Here is a 19965-nt window from a genome sequence, read left to right as displayed (position 1 = left end):
AGATTGGTATTCTGCATACCTTGGTTGTAACGTGTTGTTATTTGAGTTACTGTTGCCTATTATCTCAAACCAGTCTGTCCATTCTCCTGACTGCAGAGAAAACAAGAAAGCACCGACCTAGCACATTGTCACAGATACAAGTTTATTAAAAAAAATTGATAAGATTATACTCACAAACGAGTGAAGACAAAAATCACATAGCAAGTTACAGGTCACTGAATGTATATTCCACAGAGACCCAAAGGCCCCGACACCAAAGTGCCATCTGACGGCTAAATAGAGGCTGAAAACTTCAGAGTTAGACTTACCGGTAACTCCTTTTCTACAAGTCTTCCAGGACAACCCCCCTTGAGACGTAGAGCTCCTCCCTCCGGGTCAGGAAACACGCCATCCCCTATGCCTTTACAAGCGGACCTCCAGGTCTCCATCCCAGTTTTTATTTGAGAACGGAAGACACTGAAAGACATACAAATATATATATATATCTATCTATATATCTATCTATCATTATACACATCAGTTATACTTCTGTAGGGTGGGAAATCACGGCTGTCCTGGAAGTCTCGTAGAAAAGGAGTTACCGGTAAGTCTAACTCTGGTTTTCTCCTTGCGTCTTCCAGGACAGCCCCCCTTGAGACGATGATCAAGAACTTACCCCCTTAGGGCGGGCCCACCGCCTGGAGGACCTTGCCTCCGAGAGCCTGCTCCCTGTCTGACAGGAGGTCTAGACGGTAATGCCTAACGAAGGTAGAGAACTTCTACCAAGTGGCTGCCTTACAGATCTCCTCCGGCGAAGCCCCGGCCCTCTCTGCCCAAGAAGCTGCTAATGATCTAGTCCAGGGGTGGGCAAACTTTTTGACTTGAGGGCCGCAATGGGTTCATATATTGGACGCGGGGGCCGGACCAAGAGTAGATGAATGATGTGTATGTGTCATCCATAGTAAGTATAGTAATATTCCCCCATAGTAATTAATCCCCCATATAGTAATTCATCCCCCATATAGTAATTCATCCCCCCTATAGTAATTCATCCCCCCTATAGTAATTCATCCCCCATATTAAGTCCCCAAGTCCCCCCTGTGTCAATTCACTTACCTTTGCTCCGCGCGTTCCTCTCGCCGTGTTCCCGCGCGGTTCCGGTGTAGCATGAAAATCTGTCTCCTATGAGGATCTGTCCCCCTCGACGTATCTCCGCATGTGCCAGTTTCAGGCATTAGCAGCCGATCGGCGATCTCCGGCACATGCGCAGATACGTCGAGGGGGACAGATCCTCATAGGAGACAGATTTTCATGCTACACCGGTCTTCAGGGCAGACTGTGAGAGGAGCCTAGCTCCGAGGGCCGGATTAAAAGGTCCGCCGGGCCATATACGGCCTGCGGGCCGTAGTTTGCCCATTGCTGATCTAGTCGAATGAGCTCTAACAACGGGAGGCGGAATACCTAAAACCTTATACGATTCCCCTATAGCCAGTCTTATCCATCTACCTATAGTGGCTTTGGATGCTGCAAAACCTCTTTTGCCCTGAAAACAAAATAAAAAGGGAATCTGACTTTCTAAATTCCCAGGATCTGTCCAGATAAATCATAAGACTCCTCCTTATATCTAGCAAACTTAGCTTTTCTTCCGGTTTACCTTCAGAGGAAGAACAAAGGGTTGGCAGAACTATATCCTGCGACCTGTGAAAGGAGGATGACACTTTAGGGAGAAAACCTGGATCAGTCTTGAGCACAACCCTGTCCTCCAGCACGGTCAGGTAAGGCTCCCTAATAGAAAGAGCTTGTAATTCACTCACCCTACGGGCTGACATGATAGCTACCAAAAAAACAATCTTTAAAGTTAAAAATTTTATCGCTGCCTCTTCCAAAGGTTAAAAAGGCTTGCGAATCAAGGCCTTTAGCACCAAGGATAGATCCCAAGCCGGACAGGACTTGACCTTAGTAGGTTTAGGCCTGGCAAGAGATCTGAAGAAATCCACTACAAACGGATTCTGCTGCAGGAGGACCTGCAGAAAAATACTTAAGGCCGAAGCCTGTACCTTCAAGGTACTAATCGAGAGACCTCGATCAGCTACTTCCTGGAAAAAAATCCAAGATTGCCAGGATGCCCAGGGGCCCGTTGGTCTGATAACCATAAGGTAAACTTCTTCCAGACTTTAGAATAAATGGCTCTGGCTACTGGCTTACGGCAGTTCACCAAAGTCCTCACCACTGCGTCTGAGAACCCCCTTGCCCTGAGGAGCTGTTCTTCGAGAACCAAGCCGTCAATTTCAAGGTTCTGATCCGCAGGTGCATTAGAGGGCCCTGCGAGATCAGATCCTCCCTCTCCGGGAGAGGAAATGGGCAAGCTGAAGCTAGCCTGTTCAGTAGGGAGAACCAGGGCCTCTTTGCCCAAAACGGAGCTACTAGGACTAGATCCGTCTTTTCCCTCAAAAATGTTTGCAGGACCGCCGGGACTAGTCTGACCGGGGGAAATGCATAGGCCAAGTTGAAGTCCCAAGGGGCCGACAGGGCGTCTATCCCCAAGGCCTGCTCTCGCGGATTGAGGGGAAAAAAAAACAAAAAAAAAAAAACTGACTTTTCTGTTCTCCTGGGATGCAAAAAGATCCATCTCTGGAGTCCCCCACCTGAGAGCTATCTCCTGAAAGACCTCCCGATTGAGAGACCAATCGTCGTGACTGATCGGTCTTCAACTGAGGAAATCTGCCAGGGAGTTCTGTGAACCCTTTAAATGAACAGCCATAACTGACAGCAGGTTCTGCTCTACCCAGGCTAGAATACCGCCTGCAATTTTCTGAAGTGAAGGACTCCGCGTACCTCCGTTTGTTTATGTAGGCCACTGTCGCTATGTTGTCTGATCGAATCTGCAAGTGCTGGTTCTCCAATTTTGCCCCAAAGGCCTCCAATCAGCGCTCTTTGATTTGAGGATCTTAACGAGTCCGCTTGGGACCATTCTCCCTGAGCCGTCATCTCCCCTAGATGGGCTCCCCAACCAAAACTGCTGGCCTCTGTTGTCACAATGAGAAGAGCTAACTGACCCCACTCTAGCCCCTTTGTCAAATTTGCTTCTCTTCGCCACCACCAAAGAGACCTCTTGACTTTGGACGGGAGCTGGATTGCCCGCTCCAAAGCCGAGCTGTCCCCAGTCCCATGTTGTCAACAGGAAAGCCTGAAGTGGCCTTTGGTGGAGCCTTGCCCATAGAACTGCCGGAAAACAAGATGTCATCAGACCTACTGCTCTTGCGATTTCTCTTACCGAAACCAACAGGTTGGATTGCAACCTGGCCAGCATCTGGTCCATCTTTATGACCTTCTCCTGAGGAAGGAAAATTTTCCTCTAGAGACGCAATTTCGTACCCCAGGTAAACTACTCTCTGGGAGGGTGTCAAAGCTGACTTCTCTCTGTTGATGAGCCATCCTAGACCCTGAAGGAGGTTCTGAGCCACCTGTAGATCTTCGGCCAGCTGTTGATAAGATCTGGCCACAAAAAGAAGATCGTCCAAATAAGGAACTATCGTGATTGACCTCATTCTTAGAGGAACCAAGGCTTCTGCCAACACCTTGATAAATATTCTTGGTGCTGCTGCTAGCCCGAAGGGCAAGGCCTGACACTGCCAGTGGAAAATCTGCAAACCTATCCTTAAGTATCTCTTGCTCGCTTGATGTATGGCACATGAAAATAAGCATCCCTCTAGAGTGGCCATAAAGCACCCCTGGAAAAGAATACTCTTTACAGAATAGATTGACTCCATCCTGAAATGCTTGTATCTGAGGGCCTGATGCAGAGGCCGCAGATTCCAAATCAACCGGAACTTGCCCGAGGGTTTTCTCACGACAAAAATGTGGGAATAACACCCTGAACCCAGTTCGTTCCGAGGCACCTGAACTAGAACCCGCTGGTCCACCACACCCCAATAAGGCCGCATAAAGCCTGAGCCTTCCCCCTGTCTTTGGGAAGGTTGGTGACTACAAGGCTGCTTGGAGGACAGGAATCAAACTCCAGTCTGTACCCCTCCCGAATCAGACTTAAAATGTAAGGGTTTGGGGAGATAGATGCCCACTGAGGGAGAAAGGACCCCAACCTTCCCCCCCCCCCCCCCCGGGATACTTAAGTCATTGTGACTTAGAGGTTCCTTTAGGAGGATTAAATAAGATCCCCCCTTTTCCCCTATTCTTATGTCCCGTCCAGTGCTTTTTGGGTTGGTTTTCCCTACTTTGCAGCATCTGGGCTTTAGGGCGAAAACTTTTCCTAGGGAAAACTTTTTTTGCTTTCCGGAAAGCCTTTCTTTCTATCGGCGGTGCGTTCGAGAGCCTCCTCTAACCCAGGGCCAAAAAGATTATCCCCTAAAAAGAGCAAAGCGCAGAGGCACAATTTGGACGCTGAGTCCCCCGCCCAGGTCTTTAACCATAAAGCCCGTCGGGCTGAATTCACTAAGGCTGAAGACCTAGCAGCTAGTTTGACGGATTCCACCGAAGCATCCGCCAAAAACCCCGCCACTTTAAACAGTAAGGGAAGGGCCTTTAAAAGCTGCTGCCTTGACGTTCCTGCTGACAAATGGTTTTGTAACTATCAGCCAGCATTCTAAATTCCTGGCCACACAGGTGGCAGAAAGGGCTGTTTTAAGGCCAACAGAAGACTCCCAAGCTCTTCGTAGCAAAACCTCCCCTCTTTTATCCATCGGGTCCTTTAAGGCCCCCATGTCCTCAAAGGCCAGATCCATTCGTTTGGAAATCCTAGATAAGGGAGCGTCCAATCTTGGAACTTTGTTCCAAGGCTGTGACGGATCCTCATCAAAAGGAAATCTTTTCAGAGCCCCAGAAAAGAATGGCTTCTTTTCCGGATTTTCCTTTTCCTGCTTGATAGTATCAATCAAGGAACTATGCACTGGAAAAACCCTGGACTTTTTAGCATGAAGCCCCTGGTACATGAGGTCATGCTTAGACAAGGCCGCTTCCTCCTCCTCAATCTCCGAAGTTTCATAAATGGCCCCTAAGAGATCGTCCACATCCTGTAAGGTCAACTTGTATTTAGAACTTGTAGAAGGAGGGCTTTCCTCATTCTCGGACCCGGAACCCGCCTGAAAAGAAGCCAAGGATTGGGGATCCTCCTCCTCCTCTGGGGCCTCCTGCCTAGCAGCCCCTACCGCTATGGCAGTATGTACCCCAAGCCCTAGTGGCGTCTGAAGCCTATCAAACAGTGACCTAAAGGATTGGAAAGTTGCTGTCATGTCCTCTTTAATGGAGGATAACACCTTATGACGTGCCGTGAAGGACTCATCCTTGATTAAACTGTCAATGCAGTTGCAGCACAGGGGTTTCTCATACCCAGACCCTAACTTAGCCGCACATACTGCACATTTCCTCTTTGGGGCCTGTACAGGGGTCCTGTCCTTAAACCTAAGGAAAAAGAAGACAAGAACAACATGGACCCTCAGCTCCATCTACACCCAGTGTAAGGGGGAACCTGCAGCGTGCCCACCATCACCTGCACACAGGGACTAAGGGAACCAATAACCAACCTCCCAGGGATCAGCTAAAGGGGAGCCTCTCCAAGCCTACCTGAGAGGGGCCGGTGCTGGAACCAGGATCTGCCTGCAAAGGTCCGGCTTCCATCTTGTTCTGACTGGCGTGTTCACAGCGCCGCTGCCTTCACACCTCACCGACCATCCCAGGTGGAAGCCTGCGCCTTTTTCTGCTGAGGAGACCGGAACCAGCGTCTCCGGCGCCCGACGAGGACGTCACTGCAATGGACTTCCGGTCTCTGAAGCACAGGACCCACCCCCGGAAGTAGCCTGACTTCCGGTCCGTAGAATGCAAGGCCCTGTCCGCCGGAAGATGCACCAGACCTCTGGCCCCTGGAACGCAGAGCCCTTCCCCCACCGGAAGTCCCGCCTGCCTCCTTCCGCCCAGCGCTCCGCACGCCTGCACCGAGCGCCTGGGGGAAAGGAAAACATGCAGGCCCAGAGGGAGTGGATGCCCCAACTTCAGCACCGGACACTCCAACTCCCCTACTGTGACTCCGCCATCGCCAGTCCCCGCCTGGGTATGAAGGCTTTACCACCGCCACCAGCCCCACTCACTGTGGAAGGTGCAGGGAGAAGAGGTAACTGGGCCTTCCGTCACACTCTTCTACAACAGACCTCCCGAGAGTGCGAGGATCTAAAGGTTTCTAAACATGTTCCCTCCGGACCAGGAAACACTAAAAACTGGGATGGAGGACTGGAGGTCCACCTTTTAAAGGCGTAGGGGATGGCATGTTTCCTGACCCAGAGGAGGAGCTCTACGTCTCAAGGGGGGCTGTCCTGGAAGACGCAAGCAGAAAGAGGGTTTCCTTTGAAACGCATCTATTTGGCCATCAGATGGCACTTTGATGTCGGGGCCTTTGGCTCTCAGTGGAATATACATTCATTGACTGTCACTTGCTGTGCGATTTTGTCTTCACTCATCTGTGAGTATAATCTTATCAATTATTTTAGGAACTTGTATCTGGGATAATGCGCTAGGCCGGTGCGCTAGTTTTATTTTCTCTGCAATTGCCTCTGGACTTCCCCAGTCCTACACGAGAGCACGGCCTACCCGTTGGAATTTTCATTTATATCTGGGTTCCACTGTATACCTTTTTCCAGTCTCCCACACCCATGTGCAGCAGCTTTTGACTTTATTTCACCATTCTCCTCTGACATCAACAAGGCATTTTCGTCCACACAACCGCTGCTCACAGGATATTTTCTCTTTTTCGAACCATTCTCTGTAAACCCTGGAGATAGTTGTCCATGAAAATCCCAGTAGACCAGCAACTTTTGAAATACTCAAGACCAGCCCATATGGCACTAACAAACATGCCAGGTTCAAAGTCCCTTAAATTCCCTTTCTTCCCCGTTCTGATGCTCAGTTGAACTTCAGCCAGTCGATCTCACGTCTAGATGCCTAAATGCATTGAGTTGCTGCCATGTGATTGGCTGATTTGCAATTTGTGTTACCAAGCAATTGAACAGGTGTTTCTAATAAAGGGTCCAGTGAGCGTGTGTAAATATAAAGGGCCTTTTTTCAGCGGAAACACAGTTCCAGCACCAATTGCATTTAATGGCAGGGTGTGTGGTTGAAGCTTTATTGATGCTGGGGGAACTATTGTCACTGGTGAGGGTCTGTTGCTGGGGGTCTTATGTTGCTATAGGGATCTGTTGAGGGAGAGGTTCCTGGGAGATCTATTGTTGCTGCTGGGGAAGTACATGTTTACTGTGTAGGGATCTATTGTTGGTGGAGTGGGACCCATTGTGCTGGGGAAGTCTATTGTGTGGAGGATCTATTGTTACTGGCTGTAGGGGATTTTACTGCTTTTCTTATCAACAAATTTGATACAAATTATTTAGCACCATAAAATGATACTTGGTTCTGTATGTCTAAAAGGGGTGGGACTGGAAGGTGGTGGAACCAAGGAACATTACTTGGAGGCAGATTGGGGAGGAGACGAGGGGGACTCAGAAAAGGGGAACTCCTGCACCCATCCCCTGAGAAGGAAAAGCCCTGTATATATACCTATATATTATACACATAACTTCCTGGAAAGAGGGAGGAGTACAATGCAAGGAAGAGGTGGACGTCGCTGCGAGAGTCATGGTTTCCTGCCTGTCATGAGCCATACAAAGCACATAGGAGGATTTCTGTTCAAACGAATTGCCTCGTGATGAGGACTCCGGAAAACATGACCTGTCTGGGAAGGCCACGCAGAAAAACACAGGCCGGGGATCACATGCGTCTCCTCCAAGCAGGAATAACCAGCTCCTCGTCTTTGCTGGGGCTCAGCCAGCCTTACACCCCCCGCCATAGTCTCTATGTCCCCTACAGGACTTCCGCTCCCCTCCGGCGCTGTCGATACGTCACTTCCGCCGGCTGTCATTGGTCTGGCGCTTCGTGACTGACACAAACGGAAGTTGCGTAAGGCGACTGTCGCGCCAGCAAGAGCAGCACCGGGGGCTCTTAGACCGGAAGGGGTGGAGTTACCGGAGCACCGAGTGAGTGAAGTCAGGGGATTGGTGATAGTGAGGTGCCGGTGGGAGGACCGGGTTGGTGTGGTGGTAGCTCTGTGTGCTGGTCCAGCCGGGCAGAGGCCTCATCACTAGGGGTGTGATGGCTGGAATGGAGAGGTCTGATCTAGGGGGAGGAGGCTGAGATGATAGAGAACCGGGCATAGTCCGGGCTCAAGTAAACCTGTCATTAAAAAAAAAAATGGCTGCCTGATCTACACCTGTACTCCTCCCACCCTGTGCTGCATACCCCCATACAGCCTGTATCCACCTGTACTCCTCCCACCCTGTGCTGCATACCCCCATACAGCCTGTATCCACCTGTACTCCTCCCACCCTGTGCTGTATACCCCCATACAGCCTGTATACACCTGTACTCCTCCCACCCTGTGCTGCATACCCCCATACAGCCTGTATACACCTGTACTCCTCCCACCCTGTGCTGCATACCCCCATACAGCCTGTATACACCTGTACTCCTCCCACCCTGTGCTGTATACCCCCATACAGCCTGTATACACCTGTACTCCTCCCACCCTGTGCTGTATACCCCCATACAGCCTGTATACACCTGTACTCCTCCCACCCTGTGCTGCATACACCCATACAGCCTGTATACACCTGTACTCCTCCCACCCTGTGCTGTATACGCCATACAGCCTATGTACACCTGTACCCAACACACTGTTCTGTATGCACCATAGGAGCCTATATACTCCTGGACCTCTCCTTCCTGTGCTGTATACCCCATAAGGGCTGTAAGCCCAGCCCCATGCTATATGTAGTGTTGCCACCTCATCCCTGTAAAACTGAACACATACTGATTACACAGGTCCTGTGGCTAATTAAGGTGGTCATTAAACTCATTCAGTGTCCTATCTGCATTAAATTAGCCTCTGAACCTGTGTAATCAGCATGTGCTTGGCTTTAAAGGGATGAGGTGGCAACCCTAGCTGTATGGATATGCACTTCTCCCACCCCCACCCTGTGCTATATACACCATAGGGACTGTATACACCTGTACCCCCTCCTCCCAACCCCACCCTGTGCTGTATACCCAGTAAGGACTGTATACACCTGTACCCCCTCCTCCCAACCCCACCCTGTGCTGTATACCCCATAGGGACTGTATTCACCTGTACCCCCTCCTCCCAACCCCACCCTGTGCTGTATACCCCATAAGGGCTGTATACACCTGCACCTCTCCCACCCTGTGCTGTATACTCCATAGGGACTGTATTCACCTGTACCCCTCCTCCCAACCCCACCCTGTGCTGTATACATCTGTACCCTCCTCCCACCCTGTGCTGTATACCTCATAGGTTCTTCATGAAGATAAACAAATCCCAGCTACTTGTTCTCTCTTTGCCCCCAAACACGTACCTGACTCCTGTCACTGATCCAGCAATGCCCTGGCCCTGCTGCTGTCTCTTCCTGGTCTCGCAGGATACACAGAGGAGTGGGATCCAAAAGCTCCTGCTGCTGTCCTTCAAATGCTCTACAGGGGCGGGGCTTACCAGTGCTGTGTATGTTTATGAAAGCACACAGCCCAGATCTGGATGGTGCCCTCTTGGCCCCTGACTTGTTGAGGAGGCACCCAGAGGAAAGGTGGAGTGGTGGGCGCTGGCAGGGGACTCCAGAAGAGAAGGTAAGGGACTGCTCTGTGTAATATTGTTGCACAGAGGAGGTGAATATAACATCTCTTTAATTTAAAGGGAAAAAAACTCTTCGTATCACTTTCAAGCAGATAAAGACTTGGAGGGGGTGAGCCTTTGCCATATTCTGTAGTTATGTCCAGCACACGCCTACTTCCTCCAACCATAAAGGGTCCAGGATCCTGCTACCGTGTTCCTCTTTGGCCATGGTGCGGCCATGGGTGATATATCTCCTGTGCATGTCCTTAGGTGTTAGGACTTATTCACATGAGCGTACTTAAGCATACACCCATGAAAACAGCTTTGTTTACCCAAACAGGATGCACAGGTGTTCTATGCATCTACCTGCAGGCTGTCCCCTTCATGTCATCTGGGATGGAGCACCTTCCAAACTGACTGCTCCCAATTGACATCCATGCGGATGCATGTCCTCCAACTCACACTGAATTTTGGGACACACACATACTTTTGATCAGATGCCAAATTGGGAGCAGCAGCTGTGTCTGTGCAGCTGCTGCATCCCAGTTGACATGAAGGGGACTGCCTGCACGTGGAGGCATAGAACACCTGTGTATCCTGTGTGGGCAAACACAGCCCTTTGCACGAGTGTATGATTAAGTGAACGAGGCCTTACTTTGCCTTCAGCAGCTTGCTGGTCATGCTGAGCAGGGATCAGCTTAGGTACGTTTAGATTTTAGTCTGTCCCCGATATAGTGACAGTTTCCTTGCGGGCTCACTCAGGAGGGGGCAAACTAGAATCTGAATATGATTGAATTCATCACTAATGAGTCAGTAAACCTTGCCAAAAAATCTCCTGGAGACTTTTTGTTTTCTGTGTACGTGGTTCAGTTCAGTGTACAGTCCTGATCTATTCTTGACATGCCGAGACCATGTAACTTTTAGTTCCCCTTGAAAGCTAAATTACACCCAAGCAGTGGGCTCCCACTCCTGTACTGCAATGGCTAAGTGCTTATTAAAGGCTCATTCATGCTGTGTGCTATGGCATGTGTATTTCTGCACTGGATAAAGACAGAAAAATGTATGTTTTCTGTGGGGCCCTTTCACACCACAATGATGATATGGTATGTGCTGCAGTGCAGAAAAAATGCAACAGGTCTTCATTTTTCTTAACCGCATGTCCCTACTGACCAGCACAATGAATGAGGTTTCACTATTGGACACTTGAAAACATTTTTAGAAAAAAGAAACTATAGTGTGATGCATTGAAACATACACTGAAACAATGCTCTCTGCTTGGGCTGACATTTTCACTATCCTGTACGATAACACGCCAAGCAGGCTAGTGTGAACCTAGCCCCAGTCTAGGGGTAGAGAAAGAATCTGTAATACTGACCTCATTTCTTGATTCAGTAGGCTTCTACTATGCTGTACAATTGTTTCCCTGAAGCTTCTTCACTAAGGCGCTCCAGTCAGTGGTTGTATTAAGTAACATGCAGGACCAATGGTCCTTCATTGTAGATGACTATGGTGAGGGCATTTCCTATTCTACTTGGCATCATTGGGTGGCCAAATGCAGTATTTTACTGTTAAAAACCATAAAAAACATTCAATTCGCACATAAAATTGTCTGTTATTTTGCATAAAAGGAACGTAAATGCTATTACACTGGGTGATTGCTATGCAATTTTTATTCTAAGTACACCCCTTTGTAATGTATTTTGTTTTAATGAGCGCATGTCACTTATGTACACCTTTGTTTTTACAGGCAGATTGTCTGCATAATGAGTCAGGGGGACACAAACTCTGCTGCTGTCCCTCATGCTGCTGAGGATGTGCAGGGGGATGATCGGTGGCTCTCTCAGGTAATACAGCGGATTTTTTGGGGTGTTTTTTTTCCTATAAATGAAACTCTTGCCCTTTTATTGTTTGCAGATGCTTCATTTGTAATACTTTGGTTCCAGAGTATTGAAATCTTGTGACAAGGAACAGGCTTCTCATGTACTTCTAAATTATAAAAATCTCCTAAATTCGTGTCTATTAAAAACTAGCATTTTATTCAGTCTACAGTTGCATAGTTTGTGCTACATTTACCTTTTAAACGTGTGCAACATCATCACTGAATACGGGAAATTGAGCTATGCCCGGGCACCATAAGGAAGGATTAAGCAGGCGGCAGTGTCACTTCTGTAGCCGCTGAACCAAACTTTGTAGTTCTCAATGACCATCAATGTGGACAGGAAGGTGGGCAGCTGTGTTGATGACCCTTCCAGTGGCTTACAGCAGGCTTGCGTGGGCAAGACAGACAGTCTTCTGGTCTGTACCTGAGGTTTCCAGGTTACAAACCTGCTCTAATATACTAAGCAATTCAATCCTCAGCTGCAGGAATTTGATTTGTTGTTACTAAAGTACTGCTGCAGCATATAGTCAGGAAATGAAATGTCAGGTACACAAAGAAACACATGAATCATCATGTTTCTTCTCTCTTTTTATTGCATATTCCTTTGGCTTTTCTTACATAGTTATGTAGTTTCCTCCTGGGGCTCTTGATTAAGCTGAAGTTTATTCTGCTTATATTTTGCCTATAATTTCTATGTACAATGCTGGCAGATCATGGCTGATGGGATGGTATGGGCTGGAAGGTTGCTGTACATAGCTTCCTGAAAATAGTTTAAATTCTCATGAATGACAGGTGTTGGCCAGGGACAGTCAAGCTGGGGAGCAAAGGCCTTAGAGAGGATGCTGGATGTCCGTGCAAAACTCCAGGTCCATTTGGAGTTCAGCTTTAAAGCTCAAAACTGGGTTCAGCTGTCCTCCCCACCCCTATTGGATAACAACTGCACCGCTGTCTTTGGTCTGGTTATGTCACAGGCCCTCTTTAAACCTCTTCCTTTTTTTTTTTTAATTTATTTTTATCCTTCCGCCACTATCTAGCACTCACCTGTGAGTCACAGAGTAGGGTCAGAGCTTTCCGGGGTCACAGGGAGTGGTTTTTTAATGATGCTGAGTATAATTTCACCTTGAAGAGGAGGGGTTGTGAATCAATAAGACTGCTGGGGACAGCATAAAAAAATGGGTGACTATAGTTGCCGGAGCTTTAAAGCGGTTGTAAAGACTCAAGGTTTTTTACCTTGATGCATTCTATGCATGAAGGTACTTCTGTATGAAGCATCCCCCCCCCCCAGCCCCCTCAATACCTACTTGAGCCCCATCAGCTGTCGCGGGTCCGTCTCCTCATTGGCTGAGACAGCAAAGAGGAGCAGGAGAGCCTGTGGGGGACCCGAGAAGAGGAGGATCCGGATTGCTTTGTGCAAAACCACTGCACACAGCAGGTAAGTATGGACATACAGGTGTTACTTGGTTTACGAATGCCTCAGTTAACTTAACTTTTGGTTTACGAATGAAAATCCATTGAAAATAATGCCTCGGTTTACACATTTTTTTCAAATTTTTTTCGCAATACTTAGTGTATGTCCATGCCAATTTTTAAGTGCAATTGCCGTTTTTTTTTTTTTTTCTTCACTGTAGCTCACAGAATTAACTGTCAGTTTCCCAGGAGTTAAAGGATACTTTGTTTCTTTTATCTCGGGAAACAAACTAAAAGGAAACATTGTTTCTTTTTACAGGGGGAAATAAACTGAAATGAAACTTTCTTTCTTTTAGCTGGGAGGAAAGTGACAGCTGATTCTCTGAGCTATTGTGAAGAAAAAAAAAATAGTAATTATGTTTAAAAACCGGCACTGACCTATAGTGACAGCGACTTTTTTTTTACTTTTTTCTGACCTACGGAACGGATTAATTGGTTTTCACTGCATTCCTATAGGAAACCCTGTTTCGGTTTACCAATTTTTTGCAATACGAAACGTCCCAGAGAACGCATTATATTCGTAAAATTGGTATACCTGTATTTGTTATTTTACAAAAAAAAGAAAAAAAAGAATCTTTAGAATCCCTTTTAACTTGTCAGTGTTTCAGTATGCATTGAAGGAAAAGCCTCAATATGACATGCAGGAAGCTAACATTTTTAAAGGAACAGGTCAGCTATGGCAACTTGCATACATGTCTCATGACAGGTGCATGTTCACAACATACATGACAAAGTTGTAGTATTAAGATTTTCATTTATTGTTTGAGAATAACAGTGCAATGTAATTCATCCTAAAATGTTTAATTGAAACAAGTTCTTTTCACTTTTTCAGCACAATAGGTTTGTTTTGGACTGTAAGGACAAAGAACCAGATGTCTTGTTTGTAGGTGACTCCATGGTGCAGTTAATGCAGCAGTATGAGGTAATAAGCTCCTTTTTAAGTAATTCTGCCTCTAAAACATGCTAAGCTTCTTATTTTTAGGATTTATAGGTAATATTATAATTTACTGCATTTTAGAGGAATATGTAGTGTTTTTTTTTAATATTTTCGTATACTTTGTTAACCGCTTCCCGTCCGCCCTATAGCAGATATACTGCTACAGGGCGGCACGGGTGCGCAAAATCACGTCTATATATGTGATTTTTAATTTCCGGGTAGGGGTGTGCCCCCTACCCGCACCACCATTCGTGGCCACGGCTGTCAGTCCCCGGGTCCCGGCCGTGCACCCCGAGTCCCTGTCAGCTCATGCACACTGCTTTGCATGGCTGTGCACAGCACAGCCATGCACAGCAGTGTGCTTACAGTGAAGTACAAACACACAGCCCCTAGTAAAACAGCACACAGTTAACTCTTTGATCACCCCACATGTTAACCCCTTCCTGCCCAGTGCCATTAGTACAGTGTCAGTGCTTTTTATTAGCACTGGTCACTGTATTGGTATCACTGGGGATGTCATTGACATCAAGCCAGTCCCCCCCCCAGTGTCAGAATGCCTGCCGCAGTCCCGCTATATATTGCTGATCGCCGCCATTACTAGTAAAAATTAAATTTAAAAAAATCCCAGTATATATGCCACCAGTTGTAAATGCTATAACTTTCACGTAAACCAATTAATGTACACATATTGGGATTTTTTTTTTTTTCAACAAAGACATGTAGCAGAATACATTTTGCCCTAAATTTATGACAAATTTGATTTTTTAAATTTTTTTTACTGGACATGTTTAATAGCAAAAAGTCAAAAATATTGTTTTGTTTCTCAAAATTGTCGGTCTTTTTTTTTTTTTAAAGTGCAAAAAATAAAAACTGCACAGGCGCTAAAATACCACCAAAAGAAAGCTCAATTCGTGGGGGAAAAAAGGACATAAATTTAATTTGAGTGCAGTGTTGCATGACCACGCAATTGTCAGTTAAATTAACGCAGCGCCGTAATGCAAAAAAAATGGCCTGGTCAGGAAGGGGGATTGAATCCTCTGGAGAGCAAGTGGTTAAAGACTAAAAAAAAAAGCAAGTTGAATAAGTCTGAGGAGTGATTCTTCCTCGTTTCTCTCTCTCTTTGCTTTAGTACAGCTTAATTTAAACTTTCAGTAACAGAGTATGAAAACAAGCTACAGTTATCAAAATTCAAAGAAGTGCAGTGCTTAAGATAAGTTCCATCATTAAATATATAAAAGTTCAAAGAATAGCAATTGACCCTTATAAGGCAGGTATCTCAGTACTTCAAATGCTGGTATAAACAGCCGACCAAAATAGCAGAAATGCGCACTCACCGGAAGCGCATATTAACAGCGCATGTAGTAATAAATGATAGGTGGTGGGCTGCCTCTCAAGCCTTGGAGAGTAGTGAGATTCTGCCTGGTCCAGAGATCCCCCTTAGGATGAACAGGTATTCTGCTTTGGAAAGGGCTCCCTTCTCTGGATACTGGATATCACAGGGATTTCCTGCAGGTGTAATAGCTCGCATAGGAGCTCAAATAACAGGTGCCCAATAGTGTAGTATTTCAGGAAAAATTTATTGAAGGATAAAATACTGACCCCTTTAAAGATGGCCGCCGAGCCTCCTCGTGGCTTCAGCGGCATAAAACGTCACGCTCTGTACAGCTCCTCCTTCCTAAGGCCTTTCGTGCTAAAAGCACATCATCAGAGGGATCTCTGGACCAGGCAGAATCTCACTACTCTCCAAGGCTTGATGATCAGAGAGGCAGCCCACCACCTATCATTTATTACTACATGAGCTGTTAATATGCGCTTCCTCTGAGTGCGCATTTCTGCTATTTTGGTCGGCTGTTTATACCAGCATTTAAAGTAATGAGATACCTGCCTTATAAGGGTCTATTGCTATTCGTTGGTTATATATTTATTGATGGAACTTATCTTAAGCGCTGCACTTCTTTGAATTTTGATGTTATTATGGTCACCTTTAGTGCAATAGCTGCTACACATTCTGAGCGCTCACTATATAGCTTGTTATTTATTTAAGCTACAGTTATGCTTTCTTATCAGAAGAATCAGTGATGTGTGGTCCCTGTATTAATTGTTTAACTGGTTGCCTACCAGCCACAGTGTATATACTGCGGCAGGGTGGCACCGTTGTGCTAAATCTCGTTTTAAAACGTCATTCAGCAAAACAGGTAGGGGGCGCGCGCCCTACCCGTGCCACCGATCGCGGGTGTCAATCATCGGATCACGGCCGGTCATTACCCGCCGGGTCCCAGCAATTGCCGGCAAACATTGACACAGAGCACAGCTGCATTGTTTTCAATGCAGCTCCGCTCTCGGTCCGTTTCCAGCACACTGTTCCTGAGAGCAGAGTTTAGCTCTCGGGATCAGTGTGTTCCTGTGAAGTACACACCCCCGCCCACTAGTAAAACACTCCCTTCACACAGTTAACCCTTTGATTGTCTAAAAAAGTTAACCCCTTCCTCCCCAGTGCCATTAGTACAGTGTCAGTGTTTTTTTTTTTTTTTTTGCACTGATCACTGTATTGGTGTCACTGGGGATGTCAGTGACCCCAAGTCAGTTCCCCCCAAGTGTCAGAATGTCCGCCGCAGTCCCACCATAAGTTGCTGATCACCACCATTATTAGTATAAAAAAAAATAAAAATCCAGTATCTATACCACCATTTGTAGACGCTATAACTTTCACGTAAACCAATTCATTTACACATATAGGGATTTTTTTTTAGGAAAGACATGTCGCAGAATACATTTTGGCTGAAATTTATGACTAAATTTGATTTTTACATTTTTTTACTGGATATGTTTTATAGCAAAAAGTCCAAAATATTGTTTTTTTTTTCTCAAAATTGTCAGCCTTTTTTTTTTTTATAGCGCAAAAAATAAAAATCACACAGGTGATCAAATACAACCGAAAGAAAGCTCAATTTGTGGGAAAAAAAGGACGTAAATTTAATGTGGGTGCAGTGTTGCATGACCGCGCAACTGTCAGTTAAAGTTACACAGCGACATAACACAAACCGCCTCTGTAACTGCCTTTGTAACCGCTTCCTGACCGCCCTATAGCAGAAATACTGCTACAGGGCGGCATGGGTGCGCAAAATCACACATATATATATATATATATATATATATATATATATATATATATATATATACGTGATTCTCATTCCCGCTGTGTTCACGCCCCTCCCAGATAGTGTCAGATTGCCCGTCAGTACACCAGTCGTCACATTTAACCCCTTTATTGCCAGGAGCACACTCATGCACAATAAACCAATAGTATAGTGTCTGAACGGGTCAATATCTTTGATCAGGTCAGCACTATACCAGCGTTCACATTAGTATAGCGTCCCCAAAAATGCAGCGTTAGCGGGATCAGCCCCGGCACCTGCGTTTAGCCCCTACGCTTACCCCCCATTCTCCCCCAGCAAGTGCAGTGTCAGTAGGTCACTGTCACTTGATACATTGCACACAAAACCGCAGTGTTGGCAGAATCAGGCCTGATCTCTGTTAGCACTTGTCAGTAAATTTTGATGACTTTCATATGCAGCAGAGTGCCAGTACTAGTGCCACGCTACCTTTTGGTGAACAGGCGAGTACTAGTGGCCTAGTACTTCCTTGTCTTTCACATATCTCTTAGATTGTAAACTCCGAGGATCAGACCCCCCTAACCCTCTTGTATTGAACTGTATTGTTCTTTATTGTCTCCCGTTATATTGTAGCGCTGAGCAAACTGTTGGCGCTATATAAATCCTGTATAATAATAATACCAGCACTGCAGTATGACTTGGCGACGTGGCGAGTCCCATAAGTGCAGTACAAGCTGGTGCGGTGGCGAGCACAAGTATTGTCCCGCAACCACCAAGAATTCACACACAGGCCTGTAGAGCCCCTAGTATCCTTCCGGATGTGCTTGCAAATCCCGATTGACAGCCCACAAATTCTGCAGCACCTGTACTTCCCCCCCATTCACTGCCCAACCCGGAATTCAGGTGGAAATAGCAAATTTAACTCCTCCCCTTGGTTTTTTTTAGCTGTTTTTCACGGAATATCTGTATGTGTTGATTGTGGATCAAAGCAATTTATATGCACAACAATTTATCGCCGCCAACCCAAATTTAAATCTTGCCAGACCAGTTGCATGGAAACGTATTATGGTTTCCGAATTTAATTTTTTTTTTTTTTTTGGGCCTAACCCTCAACATGGGCATTACTAAAAGAAATTAATTGCAGTTGTATTGGTCTGCAGACCCGATTCATCATATGCCGTGTTCTGCCATGGCTAGGCATAGATATGAGAGTATAATGTGTTTTATGCATTTCAGCGACAATACACTCTGTCATCCTCGGGGTAACCCTGAATTTGACCGGCTCCACAAAATTCAGCCCCACACAAATCACCTTAACCAAAAATTTGCAGATGTCTATACTCCCCAGCAAAACATCTACGTTGATGAGTCCCTTATTAATTTTTCTGGTCGCCTTGCATTCAAACAATTTCTCCCCTGCAAGCGTGCCAGATATGGGGTCAAGATGTAGAAGACCTTTGAGAGGGCAACAGGCTATACTTATAAGTTTTGGATTTATGAGGGAAAAGATAGTCACGTGGAGCTCCCTGGATGCCCAGACTACATGGGGAGTAGTGACAAGATAGTTTGGGACTTGGTGTAATCCTTTTTCCATATGGGGTACCACTTATACGTGGGCAATTTTTATTCAAGCGTGCCACTATGTAGACATTTATTCAATCTTGGAACTGGCGCTTCTGGCAAAGTGTGACCTAATGTGTGCCCACCTTTAGAAGTGGGTGGATGCAGGGCGGTATATTCTAATGGTGGGCATACCACACACTTTTTCTGGCATAGATTTCTTCTCATTTTTTTCATTCAGTCCACAGGCTGCATACAAAAAAAAGAACATAGTATATATACCCAACAAGGACCAGCGACGTACTGGTACATCACTGGAATTTGAATGGTTATACCAGGATGATGCCTACAGCTGCAGGCATCATCCTGGTATCATTTTTTTCAGCCGGCGATCAGCTTTCATGTAAAAGCAATCCTAGTGGCTAATTAGCTGCAGCATTGCTTTTACAATACCTCCCCCCGCTGCCTTCCATGGCCTTCTCGGGCAGTCCCGTGCCATCGGGGGAACCTGAGAATGCAGCCGGTGTTTCTGCCAGCTGACCATAGAGCTGATTGGAGACCAGAGTGGTGCCAATCATCTCTATAGCCTAAGAATTTGGAAGCTACGAGCATATCATCACTTCAGTTTCGCAGGATATAAACAGCGCCATTTGTAAATTGGGGAAGCATCTGATCACACCAATTTTGGTTTGATTAGATAATGTAAGGGCAGAGGAGATATCCAGAGTCTGATAGACCACAGATATCTCAAAAAAGAATATATGACAATGCCCATTGAAGTTATAGGGAATATTTGCATTCCCTGTGATAGCATTAAAAGTGATAAAAAAAAATGAAAGGTACAGTTTAAAAATATTAAAAAAAAAAAAAGCTTAAAAAAAAAAAAACTCGCCCCTCCTATGCGCGCACACCTGTGTGCACAAGCGTTGTCCCTGTGCTGGTATGTAAACAGCGGTTGCACCATGCATGTGAGGTATTGCCATGAACATCAGATCAAGGGCAGTAATTCTAACACTAGACCTCCTTTGTAAATCTAAAATGGTGGCTTTTAAAGGCTTTTAAAGCGTTGCCTATGGATATTAAAAATGTATGCAGTTTGTCGCCATTGCACGGGGCATGCGCAGTTTTAAAGCATGTCTTGTTTGGTATCTATTTACTCGGCACACTATTATCTTTTTTAATTTACCAAATAATTGGCCAATATATTGTGTTTTTGTGCATTAAAAGTAAAAAAAGTGTATTTTTTTTTAAAAAATTTGCTTTTGAAAAATCGATGCGCAAGTACGATGTGCCATAAAAAATTGTACCCACAATTTTATTCACCAGGGTGTTTGCTTTAAAAAAATATATAATG

At 45.9% G+C, this 19965-nt stretch overlaps 1 protein-coding gene across 1 annotated transcript in view; it reads left to right on the top strand.

The window, feature by feature from the left end:
* The first annotated feature begins 7854 nt into the window (after window positions 1-7854).
* PAFAH1B2 (platelet activating factor acetylhydrolase 1b catalytic subunit 2) overlaps window positions 7855-19965 on the top strand; it is a 35716-nt gene continuing 23605 nt past the window's right edge. The window contains exons 1-3 of the mRNA XM_089670145.1: window positions 7855-8009; window positions 11403-11499; window positions 13834-13923. Of these exons, the coding sequence (XP_089526271.1) occupies window positions 11419-11499; window positions 13834-13923 (171 nt within the window). The 5' untranslated portion in view covers window positions 7855-8009; window positions 11403-11418. The remainder of the gene's footprint in view (window positions 8010-11402; window positions 11500-13833; window positions 13924-19965) is intronic.

The sequence above is a fragment of the Staurois parvus genome, unplaced genomic scaffold, assembly GCF_062004578.1.
Source record: "Staurois parvus isolate SC_StPar_1 unplaced genomic scaffold, SC_StPar_1.0 ptg000087l, whole genome shotgun sequence".
NCBI lineage: Eukaryota > Metazoa > Chordata > Amphibia > Anura > Ranidae > Staurois > Staurois parvus.
Note: the sequence above shows the minus strand (reverse complement) of the source record. Positions and strands in the feature narration are given on the sequence as shown.